The sequence below is a fragment of the Magnolia sinica genome, chromosome 2 (genome assembly GCF_029962835.1).
Source record: "Magnolia sinica isolate HGM2019 chromosome 2, MsV1, whole genome shotgun sequence".
NCBI classification, from domain to species: Eukaryota; Viridiplantae; Streptophyta; class Magnoliopsida; order Magnoliales; family Magnoliaceae; genus Magnolia; species Magnolia sinica.
Window position 1 is genome coordinate 100,117,846 of NC_080574.1, and position 19,544 is coordinate 100,137,389.

At 39.7% G+C, this 19,544-nt stretch overlaps 1 protein-coding gene across 1 annotated transcript in view; it reads left to right on the forward strand.

Annotated features, from left to right (window-relative positions):
• The first annotated feature begins 315 nt into the window (after positions 1–315).
• The window catches only part of LOC131237303 (uncharacterized), a 63,608-nt gene continuing 44,379 nt past the window's right edge, over positions 316–19,544 (forward strand). The window contains exons 1-2 of the mRNA XM_058235007.1: positions 316–631; positions 8,272–8,886. Coding sequence (XP_058090990.1) covers positions 473–631; positions 8,272–8,886 — 774 coding nt within the window. The 5' untranslated portion in view covers positions 316–472. The remainder of the gene's footprint in view (positions 632–8,271; positions 8,887–19,544) is intronic.

Consider the following 19,544-nt stretch of genomic DNA (forward strand, 5'->3'; position numbering starts at 1 on the left):
ATCTTACCCAGTGTAGATGTATCAAGAACAAAAAAATCATGCTTATTTAATTATCTGACTATGGGATTGGTGTACATTTATTAAACGGTTAAAATGGAAAAATATCCAACGGCCCTGTTTCCACAAATAAGTGTCCACGAATCAGAGTTCATAAAATTTCAACCAATCTGATACGGGGATGGTGAATTGGTAACAGTGGGATCCGCAATGTAGTCAGTTTTATTCAAGTTAATATATTCCATGTATACAATTTTTGAGTGCATGCGTATCTAAGTGTCATACGCAGCCAGAGCATCATATAACTCCCCTTTGCGGTAACGAGACCCGTCGGACTCGTATAAGCAGGCCTTGTTGTCGAAGAAGATGAAGCGAAGGTGTCCGTGAGATTTGCGGCAGAACCAAACAACAAACAGGTAGAGTGCAGTGTCTGGTAGTAGAAAGAAAGGAAAGAAGAAAGAAGAAACAAAGGAAAATGGGAGCTTCTTCTTCTACAATGCAGCAGCAGCAGCATCAGGAAGAGAATGAGATTGAATCGCTAGCAGCTTCCACAGGGTCGCTTCCAATGCTCAGGAACGCCTTCTCCATCCTCTCCGATGACACGAAAAAGGCCATCCCCGTGAGATCTCTTCAGGTAACAGGCTTCCTATCATAACTGTCTCCAAATAGCCCCGCCACTAAACGTAATCAACCCGTGATGGTGTTTGCCTTTGCTCTGGAATTAAGTAGGTCAGACCGATAGATAGACGGCGTTCTTAACCAATAACGGCCATTTCAGTACATGTGAAAAAACCCAATTCACTGATTCATTCTTCTTTTCCTCATTTTATTTCCTAATATCTTTTCACTTTTTTTTCCCCCTCTTGATGAAAGAAGTCACACTGTTACGGCCCCAATACGCCTTTTTTTGGATCTTTTTGGGCCTGGCCGATGTGTCTTCTGTACGGTATTCAGGACCTTGGTTAAATTCAAGGGCTACAGTTCTTTGTTAATTTTGCACCATTTAAAAATTGGAAGTGACTATTCAACCGTACAAATGGCATACTTGTACAACAATCCAGACCGTTCAAATTGTTGTCCCAACTATTTATGGAACCTAATGTAGAAGTTGCGCTGAGAAGATAATATTAACCATCTGAAATTTTCTCTCAGAATTTGGTTCACTGGCCATTTGACTCTTAACTATCCATTTGATAGCCATTGGTTGGATGGTTAGAATTGAGAGATGCTATGTCTGCAATGTGGCCCACTATTTGGATGGCCTGGAATGGATAGCTGTACATTGTTGCCAGGTGTGACACTGGTTGGACCAATGTCCATGAGGCCTTCTTGATCTTGACCGGATGTGGTGAGACCCGTATAGTCCCCACAATTGTTTGCTAAGGATGGTGGATTGGAGTCTAGAAAAGGCGATTAGCAACCCCATTGCAAAATGCAAGAGCAAAACACAAGAAAAAATCCTAGGGACTGGAAGAGCATACCACCATAGTGATTCCCATTCACAACAATTCTTTCCTCATCATTTGAACACTGATCAATTGTTAGGAATTGATGTTTGGAAACACCGAAAATATAAAAAATAAATTGAAAAACAAAAATATATCACTAGGCTGAATCACGTATAATACACACTGTCCTTAAAGCATGATTCGCCCCCTTATCAACTGCTGATGGGTTACAGGCGAATTGCTTTCAGGATAAGACAAGTCTTATCTGGATCCAGCGTGCAGCAATCACGATAGGTCCACTATGGAACAGTTTTAACGCAGCAGATCTCTTCTGGCAGACTTAGATGGTAGAGATGATCAAAGCTAGCAACACTACAACTACACTGCCTCACTACCCATGCCCTCGCCCATGCCCGTGCCCGTGCCCGTGCCCAAGCCCGAGCCCGAGCGCGAGCGCGCATGTGTGTGTTCCAGTGCTACGCACTAGAACATGCAACCCGAGTATCACCTCCTCCAAAAACTCCAAGTAAGAATACTCTTCACAACATCTCATATAAACCACACAGCCCTTCTTTGCATTTCCGATGTGGGACAAAGCACACACACCGCACTTTTTAATTCAAAATTTTCAAAAAGCGTTTTGGCCGGAAATTCCCGAAATTTTGAAAAATTCAAATTTTCTTTTTATTTTAAAAACCACTGGTTTTCAACAATCCTCCACTGTTTTTTTAAAACAAAGAAAAATCTGCCAGAATAATAACAGTTATTATGCATAAAGAAAGATATCTTGCGATTTGAATCTTTCCTTAGTGTAAGTATTTTAAAGTTATCTTGAAATTTTTGGTTGCCGCAGCATTGAACCAGTTTTTTTATATGATATAACCGAAAATACCACACACATAATAGCTCTTGCGTTACGTGTTCTTTCATAATCTCGCTTAGCACTTTTAATAGCCATGTGCTTATCTTGTTTCATGAACGATCTCGAGATAACTCTAACTCTCATTGGAAGCGGCACCACTTTTACGTTCACATAGGTGAAATCTTTCTAGTGTTTCCGTTTAAAACACTTGTCCTGTTTGACTGGACTTCATTAAGAGTTTAATACTCATCCCTTTTTTATAACGGCCAACATTATCATCCCGGATGAGGTTATTAATTTATTTAGTGTTGAAACTTTTCACTTATCAGTGAATTGTTGTTACCCATTAAACCCAATATTTAGAGATTTTCTAATTTTGGGTTGGGTTTCTTTCAATGGTGAAACTTTGAGTAAAGAGTTTCAACCTCATCCCTCTAGTTATTGTCCTTACTACCTCTCTCGTCAGAGGTTTAGTAAAAGGATCAGCCAAGTTATTACTTAACTTTACATATGATATCACAATGATTCCATCTTGAATCAATTGCCTTATATAGTCATGTCTCAAACTTATGTGTCTGGACTTCCCATTATAGGTACCGCTGTAGGCTCTCGCTAGAGTGGCTTCACTATGACAATGAAGTGAAACAGCTGGTATACGCTTCGCATAGAATGAGATTTCTAATAGAAAATCTCTTAACCACTCAGCCTCTTTGCCTGTAGCAGCCAAAGCTATGAACTCAGATTCCATAGTTGAGTGTGTTATGCAAGTTTGTTTCTTGGATCCCCAAGATACAGTTGCGCCTCCTAGAGTGAATATCCACCCTATAGTGGACTTGTTGTCTCCTGCACTCGATATCCAACTTGCATCGGTATATCCTTCCAATACTGCTGGAAATTCTGAGTAAAATAGCCCTAGTTCTTTGGTTTCTTTAAAATAACCTAGAACTCTACTTACTGCTTTCCAGTGTTCAACACTTGGATTACTCGTAAACCTGCTTAGTTTACTCACAGCATATGATATATTTGGTCTTGTGCATTGCATTGCATACATAAGACTGCCTATAGCACTAGCATACTCTAGTTGTGCAACTGCTCTTCCACTGTTTTCTTTTAACTTCATACTTGGATCAAACGAGGTCTTTGCCTCTCTAATTTTCAAGTGATTAAACTTGTTGATTATTTTCTCAATATAACGGGACTGGCATAATGCAAAACCCCCACTATGTTTTTTAACTTTGATACCTAATATGGTAACCACTTGTCCAAGATCCTTCATTTTGAAAACTGAAAAGAGACTTTTTTATTTCGGTTATACCTTCCATTTTATTACTGATTATTAACATATCATCTACATACAAGCATATGATTACAACATAATCATTACATACTTTTGAATATATGCATTTATTAGCAATATTATGTTCAAAACCATAAGACAACTTTACAATTAAATTTATCATGCCACTGTTTTGGTGCTTGCTTTAATCCATACAAAGACTTAACAAGTCTACATACTTTTCTTTCATTTCCTGGTAGAACAAACCCTTCTGGTTGCTCCATGTAAACCTCCTCATCGAGATCACCATTTAGAAATGTTGTCTTCCTGTTCATTTGATAGATATGAAGATGATGTATGGATGCTAGAGTGAATAAGATCCTAATCGATATTATTCGAGCTACTGGTGAATAAGTGTCAAAATAATCGATTCCTTCTTTCTGTCGGAAACCCTTAACAACTAACCTTGCCTTAAAGGTTTGAATTGTACCATATGTGTGATATTTTTTCTTAAATACCCACTTACAACCTATTGGTTTAGAACTTGGAGGTAGATCTACCAATTCCCATGTTTGGTTAGATATTATGGAATCCATTTTATCATTAATGGCTTCCTTCTAAAAAGCAGAGTCTCTTGAAGACATAGCTTCACTAAAGGTTTTAGGTTCATCTTCTATAGTTAAAACCATAGGTATTTTCCTAATCACCTTCTCTCTATCACCCTCAACTAAATGAAAAGAGAGTCGCTGAGAGTCTATTTGATCAGGATCAAGACTCTTTTCTACTCTTGCTCTTTGACTGCTACGAGGTTCAATAAGAGTTTTCTCTTCTATTTGTGTTTCTTTTATAGTTTCATTAGGAGATTGAATTTCAGCATTCTTTTTCTCCGTAAATACAGAATTCTCAAAGAACTCTACATCTCTAGACTCTATGATTACATTGGAGTCTAAGTCTAGAAGTCTATAAGCCTTACTATGTTGTGCATATCCTACAAGGACACACTTGATAGCTCTTGGTCCTAACTTAGTTCTTTTAGGTTCTGGAGTTCTGTAGTATGCAAGACACCCTTACACTCTAAGATACCCTATGTTTGGTTTTCTTTCTTTTCATATTTCGTATGGAGAGGTCTTGGTTTTCTTAGATGGAATTCGGTTTAAAACATGACATGCAGCTAACAGTGCTTCTCCTCATCGGTTTAATGGTAACTGTGCTTGTATTAGCATTGAATTGACCATTTCTACTAATGTCCTATTTTTTCTCTCTGCTACACCATTTTGTTGTGGTGTATAAGGTGTTGTGCATTGATGTATTATGCCGTGTTCTTCACAATAGTTAAAAAATTCGTTAGAGAAATATTCTCCTCCTCGGTCACTATGAAGGATTTTAATATTTTTAACCAATTGATTTTCTACTTCCTATTTATAGATCTTGAATTCATTAAATGCTTCATCTATCGATTTTAACAGATATACATATACATATTTTGAATAATCATTTATAAATGTTATAAAGTACCTTTTACCTGCACAGGTAAGAACGTCATTTAGTTCACATATGTCAGTATACACTAGGTCTAATATTTGAGGTAATCTCTCAACGCTAGGGAATGGTTTCTTAATTATTTTAGACCGTATGCATACTTCACATTTATCTTTGTCACTATCTTTGTATGATATTAGAACGTTCTTAGCTATGAGTTTTATGGTACTGTAGCCAATATGAGCTAGTATACCATGCTATAATGTTACAGATTCAATCATGTAAGCAGAAGAATTCTTTTCATTTAAAGAAAGCTTGATCATCCCATTACAAGCATAACCCTTACCCACAAAGTTCCCATTCTTAGACAAGATCAGCTTGTCTGATTCAAACACAACCCTAATCCCAGGTTTGCTTAAGAGATCCCCTAAGACAAGATTCCTCCTTATGTCTGGGATATGCAGTACGTTGGTCAGAATTACCTTCTTTCCAGAGGTAAAGAGTAATTCAACGGTTCCTTTGCTTGCAACTTTCGACCGTCCTTCATTTCTCATTTGAACCTCTTGACCATTGGTCTCGTCTTCATAGGTTTTGAAGGCAGATTGATCGTTGCATACATGGACTGTGGCACTTGTATCATACCACCAACCAAGAATTTTCTCTTTAACTAGGTTCACTTCTGTGACCATGGCTACGATTTCATCGTCTACTGCATTAGTCTCTTTCGTAGGCTTTTTCTGGTCCCTACAGACTCGGGCGAAATGCCCAGTCTTGCCGCAGACATAGCAAGCTCCCTTAGGTTTGCCGTTTTTCTTCTTTTGGGTTTTCTTGAATTTCCCCTGATCTTTGTTAGATTTAAGGGAATCAGCTTTCTCATAGGTATTATTTTGGGATAATCGTTCTACTGCGTTCACCTTGGATGAGGATGCACCATTAGCGTCATCCTTTTTGTCTCGGTTATTGGATTCTTCTTCAATTCGAAGATGCTTTTGGATTTGTTCCAGGGTGAATTCTTCGGATTTATGCAGTAGTTTTTTCCTGTAGTCTTTCCAGCTCGGAGGCAATTTTGCAATTATAGCTCCGACTTGAAAGGATTCAGGAAGATCAATCTTTATGGCTTTTATTTTATTTACAATAAGCTGCAGTTCTTGGATTTGGGTAAGCAACAGTAAATTGTCTACCATCGTGAAGTCGAAATACCTGACAATTAGAAATTTCTGTGTACCTTCCTCTTCAGCCTTGTATTTGTATTCCAGTGCGCTCCAAATTTCTTTCGCTGATGTGGTCCCCGTGTACAAATCGTACAACTGATCAGAGAGAGCATTAAGGATGTGGCCACGACACAGCAGTTCATCTTTTTGTCACTTGATCCTAGTAGCAACCTGTTCTGGAGTGTCAGTGTCCTTTGCTTCAGGCAGAGGCTGGAGAGTCGGGTCCAGGATGTAGAAGATCTTCAGTGTGGTCAGCAAGAATTTCAGTTTGTCTTGCCATCTAGTGAAATTTGAACCATCGAATCGGTCCAATCAGATCAGATCCTGGTTCATCAGTTTGACTGATGCAACACTTTCAGTGTCCATGGAATCACGCTTTAAGATTGTTAGGCATTGATGTTTGGAAACACCGAAAATATAAAAAATAAATTGAAAAACAAAAATATATCACTAGGCTAAATCACGTATAATATACGCTGTCCTTAAAGCGTGATTCGCCACCTTATCAACTGCTGATGGGTTACAGGCGAATTGCTTCCAGGATAAGACAAGCCTTATCTAGATCCAGCATGCAGAAATCACGATAGGTCCACTATGGAACAGTTTTAACGCAACAGATCTCTTCTGGCAGACTTAGACGGTAGAGATGATCAAAGTATTCTATAATGGAGATTTGAATTGTATCTGATTTGATGGGAGAGAGGTGTGTTGAGATGATGAAATCGGACTGGAATGGTCCAGTTTATATAGGCATCAGGTATAGCACCGTTGTTGTGTGGTATTCAATGGTCCAGAACGTTTGAAAACGTTTCTGGCCGTTGTCAATTAATCCCAGACGTTTCTGGTCGTCGGATCAAAGGATCTGACCGTTGGATCATCATGGTCCATCCGTTTTTGGATCGTTTGGCTTTTAAGGCAGAGAGCCGTTTTCAAAAACTGATGAACGTTTCGGATTTATGATCCGACCGTTCTTAGTCTTTTATAAAACTCAGACCATTTCAGACTCCACTGCACAGGCACAAACTAGACCCATCGCACCGGTTTGCGTAAGGTCACGAGGGAGTGACCACTTTGCGACACGATGCGCACGTGCGAAGTGCCAAGTGCAAAGTGCGCCATCTAGCGCCACTACAGCCACACTGCCTCACTGCCCATGCCCGAGCCCGAGCGCGCATGCATGTGTTCCAGTGCGTAACCCAAGTATCACCTCCTCCAAAAACTCCAAGTAAGAATACTCTTCACAACATCTCATATAAACCACACAGCCATTCTTTGCATTTCCAATGTGGGACAAAGCACACACACCGCACTTTTTAATTCAAAATTTTCAAAAAGCGTTTTGGCGGGAAATTCCCGAAATTTTTAAAATTTTGAATTTTCTTTTTATTTTAAAAACCACTGATTTTCAACATCAATGGTTCTAACCTCTTAAGTTTTTCAAGACTACCATTTTCAAAATGCTGCAAAACTAACGCAGGAGTCTAGCTCTATATCCAATTATTTCAGTTACTATGTTTAAAAGGGGGAATTGTAAATGTAAATGTTCCATTTCTTTCCATCATATGATGCCCACTTATATCTTTTCATACCCATCCAAGATGATTCCTTTTTAAAAAAAAAAAAAATAAATAAATAAAATTTATAGAGTTTATAGTGATTTTATTAGAAAGCACGCCCAAAAGGTGAGAAAAAAACACAAAGAAAACTAAAGAAAAAAACCCCAAACGACAACCGAAAAACGAGCTAGGCTGATTTTACATAGAGAACCCATTCAGAGATGAGGTTCTTAATTCTACCAATTATCTCCTCAAGAGATAATTCTACCCATTCAGAGACGATGTTCTTAATTCTACCCATTTATAAACGAGGTTCTTAATTCTACCCATTCAGAGAACCCATTGGATGCTTACCCGTCCAAGATGATAGTTTCATGTAATAATCAAATGCCATTTGTGAGCCATTGTCGATCTCTAACGCACCTGTCTGCATCCTTTTCAGGATTGTTTCTGCTTAAACGTCACAAATGTAGCATCTGAAGCATCCTCCTCACTGCCTGATTGCTTTATGGAGCTATTGGTTCATCTGGGTCCAGCCATAGTAGACCTGTTTTTCACCTCAGATGAAGGAGGAGTTCATTGGGTTGAATTCTTGAGAGGGTATGTTAGGTGCTGTGGAAGGATGTCATTATCGATGTCCATTAACAACTTGTACAGGTTATATGCCGCAGCTAGTGGAAAAGCTGTCATTCCTTCAAAGTTGGATTTTGAATCAGATGATGCTGACAGTAAGATTAGTGGTTCCCTCATGCCTAGTGATGTCCTTATGCTTCTATGGATGTGTTGGATTATGTCACGGAGTTCAAGGATTCGGAAGCTGTCCGATGAGAAGGCTACATTGATTCTTCCGGATATAAATCATTTAATATTTTCAGCCATTACATTGTGCAATGAAAATAGCAATGACTTAAATTTCAAAGACTGTAATATTTTGACCTTGGAAAACCATATTTTTGCACAAAAGTTTCATCACTGGGTCTCTACTACGGTTCCAGGCCTTGCTCATTGCTTTTCCCAGTATGTCCACAATAGATTACAAAAGGGTGCAACTTCAGAGGTACAGTTGTTCATCAATGTTAGTTAAAATATATTTATTATCTTTGTTGCAATCTACTTTTGGCATCTGCCTTGGAGTTTCCACCACCAATGATGTTGAGATAGCATGTCTCTACAATCTCGTTTGTGATTATTACGCCCACATATTCTTCTTGTCCATGATGCATGGTTCAATTTCTAGTTTCACAGGTTTTATAAGTAGTAGGTCTCTCTCTCTCTCTCTTTCTCTCTCTCTCTGAAAAACATGAACAATTTTAGTTACTAATCTCTCTCTCTCTCTCTCTCTCTCTCTCTCTCTCTCTCTCTCTCTCTTTCTCTCTGAAAAACATGAACAATTTTAGTTACTAATACAAGGAGTCACGATGAAACTATAACAAAAAAGACCATGGTATGGGCCACCATGTTGTGCTTGTGACATGGCAGCAGGTCAAGTTCCTGACGAATCCCTTTTATAGTTGAGCCATTTCATCATGCTCTATAAAGGGCAGGTGGCTAGCTGAGAGCATTCTTTGTATGTAAATTAAGTTTAAGAGCATGAGAACTTAGGATGCTATTATTTTAACCTATGCTAACCGATAAATCCACCCATATATTGGTATGACTTTGTTACTGTTTTAGAATGAAAAGCACAAAAACTGGGGGTCATTATCAATTAGAGTGGTTGCTGCTGATAATTTCAAAATCTATCTTCATAGGTTCATGTGGAAGCTTGCCTTATTTGTTAAGAACAATGCCTTGTTCAAACTCAGCTATATGAGGCATTGATATCTTTAGGAGAGTGTATTCTTGAAATTTATTAAACTTTCAGATGTATTTGATGAAAACCTGCCCGGTAGCACTCACCTTCTTCTCTCTAAATAGCATAAACATTTCACCTTTTAGGTTCCATCTTATTCATGGACATATTTAACTCTTGCCTTCTCTTCTTGAGCTCTTAAAGCACACACTTGGTGCTCTAGCTTATGCTGCAAATTCTCAAGGTTTGAAAATTAGGAGAACTAAGCCGGAGTATTTGTGACGTAAATGTGAAGAGGAAGAAGAGACGTTGTCTTGGCTGTCAATCCAGGAAAAGCAGCAAAGAAGACGTTCAAACAGGCAGCAAGAATAGACTATGCGATTGGTTTGGAAGCCAAAAGAAGGCTTGACGTCACTCTGACACTGGGCCATTGCGCATGGTTGATTCCGAAGACAAAAAATTTTGCTAGTCCACATAGAGCTTGGGATAGCTGTGATAGGTTTAGTTCCTAATTTATTGGAGTCAATTTACTGAAGGCATTATAATGTTTAGGTTTAGATCAGCCTACTGCTGAGAGTTATAGTAGTTTAGTCTTTTTAATAGAGATAAAAGTTTGTTTTCTCAGCCGTATGAACATATCTATTGATTATTGTTTGCAGTGGATTCTATTTGGAGAAAAACATACGCTGTATTGTAGGGTTTCGGGATCATTGTTTGAACCTAGGTTTATGAAGTTGAAAGATCCTCTCCTTTGTACACTATCATGTGAATCTGGTATGTATAAATGGTTTTGAAACACTTGCAGATATCTGTGTTTTCGGTGTTGGAAAATAAGGCCTGGTTGCTGGAAACTCTTTTTTTTTTTTTTTGCCCCCCTTGTATTCGGGGTGCTGTTTTGGAGGAGCCGATAACTCGTGTTTAAAACTTGGAAATTGTGTTTGGGTTAGATTATTTGTTTTCAAAGATGTGTTCAGGTTGGATTATTTATTCCTACTTGCTGAAAATTAGTTTCTGGGTTGTTTTGGTTAATAATATCGTGAGTTCATATTCTTATATTGTGGAAATCCATTGCTGACCATCTTATTGCAAGTCGATTAGAAATGGCAGTCATTTAGGATCTAGATTGACTGTATCAGTTTGGTGTCAGAGCTAGTTCCTTCTTAGAGAATGAACCGGTATTATCCTATAGTTAGATCTTATGTTCAATTTATAGTCGTGTATGATTTATAGGCAGTTTAATCAAATTGTCGAATTTGGTGTAATGTTCAATCCTACAGTTAGATTATTATGATGATGAGCACTAGGGCTAGTTCTGTGAGTGGGAGGACACTAAGTGATCAGAGCTTTCATTACTGGATCAACTTACACAACTGATGTTGTGTAGAGAAGAGGTGGATTAGGTGAGAGATCGATGGAGTTAATAAAAAAATTCAAGAAGGGCTGAATAGTGACGATGGTTTCAAAGACCATTTCAACATAGAAGATGCCATCAAAAGCACGATTCAAAGACCGAGACTGATTAAGGTTTCAAGGTTGATATGCATGAATCAATGTCTTGATGCACCTCGGAAGTCAGAACAATTCCTAGATTGGCTGGCAGGTGTAGACTGATATCTCGGCTGCAAAATCTCGTTTACAAGGAAGGTAAATTTGATGGCCAGGAAACTAAGGGGACATGCGATTACTTGGTGGATATAACCACAACAAACTTGAGAAAACAAAGGGAAAAGGAAGACGGTTGGCAGAATCAAGGTTTTAAATATTGGTCTTGCTCAAAGTTCCGTACCTTCGAGAATGGGAAATTTGACAGGAAATATTGGGAAATGTCTCAATATGGTGTAAGGCTTCAGTCTGAGGAGAACTTTGGAGAAACTTTAGGTAAATGGGGGAACTTTTCAGTGAAACTTTAGGAGATCCTATACACTTGGAACTCAATGCATTATAAAAGAACTTTGTAATAGTTTTCCATTGTCTAGGGGACAAACTATGTGCTGTTGGCCGTAAATGATGCAATTAAATCTGAAATGAATTCATATTATTTAAATGTCATATACAATACAAACATAAAAAATAGAACCAAAAAAAAAAAGAACAAAAAATGCCTTGGCCTTAGACCTACATTGAGTTTCACTTGTATAAAAATTTAAAATGGTAAAAACCAAAGAAATTCAGATTTCCCCACTTTCTTCTGTTTAGTTTTTTGATTTTTTGATTTTTTGATTTTATCTTGGAAATCCAAAATTTTCTATTCCAGTACATCAAATTCATCTTAGACATGGATTTCAAATTAGTTTATATGATAGGTGGGTCTTTTTATCAAATAACTTTGTCCTCAGTCTCGAAGTTTTAACCTTTTGCATGATGGTACCCCATTGTCTTTGGCTTTATTGATGACTTGAGTCAGCTTCGTCGAAACTTTTATCATGACTAGCAGTTGCTTCTATCAAGGAGTATGGTCTTGTTGAGTTCTTACTCTTTGGGCGAAATCCATTCCATTCTATAACAATTTGGAAACTTATCTGGTCAACATAATAACCATATCATATTCGTAGAAATGACAAAACGGATTCTTTGCTCCAATGTTTCAAATCATTCTATTCATTTGTAATCTTGGATAGAAACAGGTGATATTTTAGTACATAAATTAACAACTTAGATGGCAAAAGAATCGAAGTTATTTGTACTTCTCAAAAACCCCTGCCCTCCACAACAACGAATGCACTTTTTCATTCTTTCATATACTTGGGGATTTCACTTGGAAAAGAGAATGTTCCATACTCATGGGTTTAGGTCCATGTCTCGGAAGAAAAAAATACTACAAAATCCGATCTAATGTATTGTGATATTTAGATATGTCCCTTGAACACAACATACAACTTCCATCATACTGTGCTCTCTAAAGAGCAACTCTTCTCAAAATCTCAAAAGGTGCCAAGTTGGAATCTCATTCTAGGGATTCATGGTTCTTTGCTTTGCATCGAATTAAACCACATGCTCCATCATTTGTGCAGGCCTCCATCAATTCCTTTTGAGTTCCATTCCTGTGAACATACTCCAAAGGCAGATACTTCATTCATAATTCAAGGGATTGCTTTGACCGTTGGGAGTAGGTAAACCAATTAGTAATTTGTTGAAAAAACAAATTTATACAAGAAATTGGATTTTTCTCACCTTTGGGATTCTGGGTCGGAATCCGTTTCTGGTTGCAATTTCTTTACCAAATTTGTGTTTTGATGCAAAGCAACTCATGTGGAGTTGTTAAAATGCAGCTAAAAAATAAAATAAAAAAAAAACAAAATATTTTGGGGAAAGCATTTTTAAAATGGATTTTAGTCATTTATGATAGTTTTAGTCAAAACATTTGTAAACTTATAACTAAAAGGCTGCAGTTATATTCCAATATATCAGCAGATTTCCATGATATTTTCATTGATATTTTGTAAAATATGCATGACAGGGTGTTTTGTCTCTCCAAAGTACAAAACCTGAATTATCAACCAACGTAGAGGCAGATATCATCCAAACTTTAAACTGTGGGCAGAATATGAAGGAATATTTTAAATTGGATCTTTTGCCATTATAATACCTTAAGGATCTACTATTAGACTTCAAACTTTCACCCAGGATAGGCGGAGTGTGCCAAACTATGAAGAATAATTCTACAAGTTGATGATGGACAAAGGGCAGTAATACTCTCATTCTCGTACATTACCTACGCTATGAGCTGTGTAGCGTACACTACAGCATGTATAGCGTACACTACACCGGATTTGCACTATTTAAGTGCATTACATAGCGTTTTAGCTATGCTATGCTACATGTTATGCTACAACACTATTTGAAACACTGATACATGCCAAGAAACCTTAGAAACCAACACTAAGGCTGATCTCAGTTGCCACTATCCAAGAAGAAATAAACTACCAAGAGAAAAGCCCCAAATAGAACTACTAATTAAGAGGGTTCAGGCATAGGATGAAACCCTAGCTGCATGAGTCATTATGTGATTATGTGATATGGGTTGCTGATGTGATCGATAGTTGCCCGTATGGTCTTCCTCCAAACTGCACATGCAATCTTCTCTTAAGTGTTGCTCCTATTTAAGTGCTCATGGTGTCCTTTGTGATTGATTTGAGCCCACGTCAAGACCCCAATGCTTCCTCGATCTATGCATGCGGCTGCCCCTTTCAAGGTTTTAAATATCGGTATTAAGGTGTGTGGGTGTATTGGACGACATGGTGGGTTAGTATTGGCTGATTTTTCTTTCGCCCGAAAAATTATGAGAAGCTATTGAGAAAATAGGCCCTAATCGGACACAAATCAAGCTTGTTTTGGTAGATTATGGCCCATTGCACATTGAAATGCAACAAAAGATGGTGAAATGATATCAAAAAAAGAGATGGTTTAGCCCTTCTTTTGGTTAGGTTCTCATGGTCCATTCACTTTGATTCATTGAGTCCCACTCAAATCTTGGTTTTTGATCCCCATGCCTAGATCTAGTCTAAAACAAGTTTCTAAGTTTCCTCTAGAGTTCATCATCATTATCGTAGTGTCTGCTGCATGAATCCTGTTTTGCCGTTACACAAAGTCCCAGATCTTTAGTTAGGCCATAGGTCATCAAGTCTTTTCGTACTACCTCTATCCATATCCTTTTGTGCCTTTCCCTTAACCTTTTAGAGCCTTCAACTTGTATCTACATACTGTTAATCGGTGTAGAAGTTTCCTCTAGAGTTGAAATGAACAAAAAAGTGAAAAAAAAAAAAGAAAAAAAAAAAAGCGGAATGGACCATTTTCTCACTCGAAAGTTTTCTCATTGGAAAATATTCTCTGCTTGAATGTGGAGTGCATGTTCACTTATACATGTGGGTGTGTGTCCAATTGTGGATGTGAGAGCATGCACGCGCATGTTTACATTTCTTTCCCCTCCTTTTGTGAGGATCTCTACTTGCCAACCACAATTAGTTGGGACAAGGCTTTGGTGGCGGTGATGATAATGATGATTGTGAAGAGCTATTCTGACAAGCACATGGATTTGTTTCTAGATAACATGCCTGTGCATGTTTTAGCATACATTGTCATATTTTGTAACACTCCTCTCTCTCTCTCTCTCTCTCTCACACACACACACACACACACACACACACACACACACACAAGGAACTTTGCTTGCCGACACCAATTAGTTGGGCTAAGGTTTAGATGATGATGATTGTAAAGATCTCTACGGGCAAGCCCAATTTCTACTTGACATGCCCATATGCCCATGCATGTTGGCAAACATGGTCACATTTTTTTGTCTTTTTTGGTACATGCTTGCATATATGCATGATGTGGGTATGAAATGCAACTGAGTGACATGCATTTTAGTGTGCCTATGTATGCAGGCACATGCTTAGAGTCTAATACGTGCATGACATTGCATTCTCATAGGTTCAAGTGCTTTTGCACAATTACATGCATGTATCTTTGCCTATAGGTAGACGTAGAGAGATCTAGCATGGACATCCACGTTGTTTAGTTGAATGCATGACTATGATGGCTATTGTGTGTATGAATAGGCAATGTGTATAAGAGAAGTCCATCTATTTTTATGTGTGTGCTCATGCATGGAGGATGTTTATTTGTCCATATGTGGGGGGGGGGGGGGGGGGGGGCTTGTGGGTGTAGGAACATTATCAATTCATGTCGTGTATGCGAGCTTGATAAAAAAGTAAAGGAAAAATAAAAGGTCCTAGGTTTCCCTGCTACCAAGATCAAGGTTTTAAGGAAGAATGTATGACAGAGAGGCGGACGGAGAGGTGGATGGAGAGGCGGAAGGTCAGCATTGTAAAGCAACAAGAGAGGTGACGGAAGAAGTAAGTTGCAGGAAATCTACAGACGCGGAGAAAGCCAAAATCGCACACTTCAAACAGCAGGGGGCAGCAGGAGACTGGATCTACGTTTTGAAGAGGTATAGGGAAGACATAGTTAAGGAAAAATAAGCGAGATGTGGATAGTTATCCGATGCTGTTCGTCAAGGGTTTCCCAGAAGGGTGGCTACCTATAAACTTCTCTAGAGAGATCGGCAGAGCTGAAAGTAGTGATGGACGTGGTGTTGCCTAAAAACAAGGTTAATGGTTCCAACTGGGGCTTTGTGTTGGTGAGAATGAGCTTAGAGAGAGAGAGAGAGAGAGAAAGGGCGATTCAAATACTTCATGGCAAAAGCTTCAGGGGTGTTAAAATGTTGGTTCAGATGGTGAGGTTTGGACTGAAACTCTAAGGCAAAATAGGAGGAGGATCATACAAACCGAAACCAATTCATAAGGTATAGAGGTGTTCTAAATTAGGTCGACTTTATCAACAAGGAACATCTTCCTTCAAGGAGGTGCTCCTCAACTCAAAAGGGACACCCACGCCACAAGAAGATAGCCCACACAATGATGATAGCAGCCATAAGGTGGAGTCGGGAAGAGAAGAGGTGAAGGCAATTAAAGGCGAGGACAAGTGTGTTCATATTAACCAAGAAACATTTGATTGATCCAAAAGTGTTCTACAGGATTTAGTGGTGGTGATCACCAAAAATGAAGTTTCGATAGCCCAAGTTAGGAATTGGTTAGACGAATGTTGTAGGATCTCAGCGGAGAGCTACACCTTTAAACCCATCGGCTTCAATGAACTTTGGATCAGGACAAGCCCAGGTTTCAATACGGACCTTTTGATCATGGTAGGTGCGTTGCATAAAGACGGCCTAATAATCAGTATGCAGAGGTGGGAAGAGTTCTCGGCATTTGTGTATGAATATGTTTGGATATTGCTTTGGTCGGTCCCTTTGGAATTGTGGAATGAAGACTTCTTTTTAATAGTGGCATCTTGGCTGGGAAACTTCATCGAACTGGACCCCAAAACAAAGCTGGGAGAGGAGATGGGAGTCATCAGAGTCAGGGTAAGGAGGAGGAAGGGAAAGCCGTTGCCACCCTACATCCAAGTTTCGGCTGACGACAGGAAGCTGTTCCTACCAGTCTAACAGGAGTCTAAGGACGATCCCATCCCTAGATGGGGTGATCTTTGGAGGTCTAGAGAGTTGGATTCCTCGTCGTCTGCGGTCAGGAAAGCCAGGGCGGTGGAAGAAGGTGCACGGTTTCAGTATTCTGCATGTATTCCGATTTAGCGTGAGTTGACGAGTTTGTACATTGCAGGACCACTTAACCTTTTGAGTAACAGGTGACTCGATCCAGGTGGTTGTAGTGGCAGCGTGGCCAGCGCAGATAAGGATTGTCAGAATCGTGCAATGCTACTCCAGCAGGTGGGACATGTTAAGACGCCGTGGGACGATCTATCCCGCCTTCATACCCGTGGATGGATGAGTCGGCCCCTCGTGTCCACATAATTGCCCCCGTTTCGAGGGAGTGAGATCTCTGTCAGATCCTCGGGACACTCACCACATGTAGCAACCTCGACGTCTTGGGTGTCGATCATTGGGAGGCTTGGGAGCTGAAAGGTTGCTTCAGTTCATCATTCAGGTCTGTGTTAGGTGCTTCAGACTCGATCCAGGACTCTTTAAATTTAAACCTTTTGTTGAGTGCAGAGCCTAACTCCAAACGTCGTATTGTTCCTAGGGTTATAGTTTTGGAAGCACCCTATGGAGTCCGAGTCTCTTGAAGTGGAGTCCCCTATCCCCTTTCCTTCTCGTAAGACATGGCTTGCCCCTCTGCCTGCGCTAGGACTGCCTCCTCCTAGACTTGATTCCTATTGATCGGTATGCTCTCCCTACCAGACCGAAGCCTATATTCCTTCATATTCGTTGGATGGTGGAGATCTATCTGGCTCTAACAGAGATCTTCATCTTGGTCTTCGGAGTGTGCAAACTCCCCCGATTGCTCTTCGCCCCGTTCCACGCCTCATACAGATGACATGTCAGATAAAGCCCTTATAACCCTCTTCCAGGAAAAAATTGGGGAAGGAATCATAGAAGCGGAGGCTCTACAGATTAGGGTGGGAAGTTCTACAGAAGCAATGGGGGAAGATCAACTGGCAAGGATGAACACCGAAGTTCAAAGGGCAAAGCTAGTCAACACCATCTAGAAGAAGAGGTGGATCAAGGATGCTATGGGCCATGTTGGTAGGTCCATAGGATTATCGTTTGGCGATCACCTTGAAGTTTTCATATCCCTATTTCATTTCATCGAGTCTCGTGGACATCCCTTGATAAGTTCTAAATCACCCAGAAAACTCCCAATTAAGTCAGACAATAATAGGGAACTACGTAGTCTTCAATCCAGTCCCAATTCACTCAGCGGGACCAATTTGGAAAGTGCCAAAGGAGGACGACGGGGTAGATCAATTTCCTAGATGATAATATTATCTTGGAATGTTAGAGGGGTGGAGTCCGAATAGAAGAGAAGTCTTATTGAAGACATCTGTGGTAGAAGCAAGGCAGACATAATATGTACTTAGGAAACAAAGGTCTAGAACTTTAACAATAAGTTAATGGGCTCGCTCTGGAAGGTGGAAGACGCGAAGGGGGTGGCTTTGAACGCAACAGGAAGTGCGGGAGGTATTCTGGTGGCGCGGAAATCATCATTGTGGTCTTTGGTGCTAAGCTGGTCCGGAGCCTTCTTCGTTTCGGTCATCCTTAAAGAGGTATGCTCTGATTTCAACTGTCTTATCACCTCGATTATGGTCCTAGCCAAGATGATAGAAGAAAAGTTTTTTGGGAAGAATTGAATGTAGCTACGCAGAAGTTCAACAATCCTTGGTGCATAGGGGGAGACTTCAACATAATGCGATATGCGTAGGACAAATCCAATGGTGGTAAAGTCACTGCTGCGATGCGCTCCTTCTGGCATCGGATAGACAATCAAGAACTGGTAGATCTCCCTCTGCTTGGATCCAGATTTACCTAGTCAAACGAACGGGCTAATTCGATCCTTGCTAGGCTAGATAGATTCCTCGTGTCGGCTAATTGGCTCGAAGCGTTCCCTTTTCTTTCACAACCTCTTCTTCCGAGACCCACGTTAGACCATAGTCCATTGATCCCTTTAGCCGATGACGAAAATTGGGGGCCGAAGCCATTCAGATTCAATATTTCTTGGCTGAAGATAGAAGGATTTCAGCAGCTAATCAAATAATGGTGGACAGGGCTCGACGTAGATGGTTATGCCGGGTTCAGATTATGTAAAAAGTTGACTCCTGAAGAAAAAAAAAAAAGATTAATGGGTGGAAAGCGGTCGAACTTCGTAAAAGGGAGTTGGAAACAAATGCAATTCTCGTTGAATTGTAGTCGATCAATTCAATAGCTGAAGAAGACCCTATGACCATAGGAAGTTGGACCAAAAGAGCTCAATTAATCCAAAGTTACTCAACTAGGGTGCTTAAAGATGAAATCTCTTGGAAGCAGAAATTTTAGAGCAAATGGATAAAAGGAGATAAAGATACAAAATTCTTTCATAGTATTGCCAGTGCGCGTGCAAGAGTTAACAAGATCAACAGCTTAGTGGTGAACGGGGTACGTACAGAGGATAAACAACGCATATATGAAGAGGCTATTCGCTATTTTAACATTCTTCTCCACGAAGAAGGGTGGCATAGGCCTAAGCTAGATCATCTCCATTTTGATCATCTCTCAGAAGTGGAAGCCAGGGCTCTTGAATCCCAATTTTCACCTGAAGAAGTTAAAGAGGCGGTGCAAGCTTTTGGAGGAGATAACGCCCCCGGACCAGATGGTTTCCCGATTATATTCTTCCAAACTTTCTGGGAAGTTCTTAAGGGAGACGTTATGGCGTTCATCAACGAATTTCATGACAGAGGTCAGTTATCCAAAGAGCTTGGGGCTTCCTTCGTAGTGCTTATTCCAAAAATCCTGGGAGTAGATTCCTTGCAAGACTTCTGACCAATCAGTTTACTTGGTGGTCCCTATAAGGTATTGGCAAAAGTCTTTGCGTCTC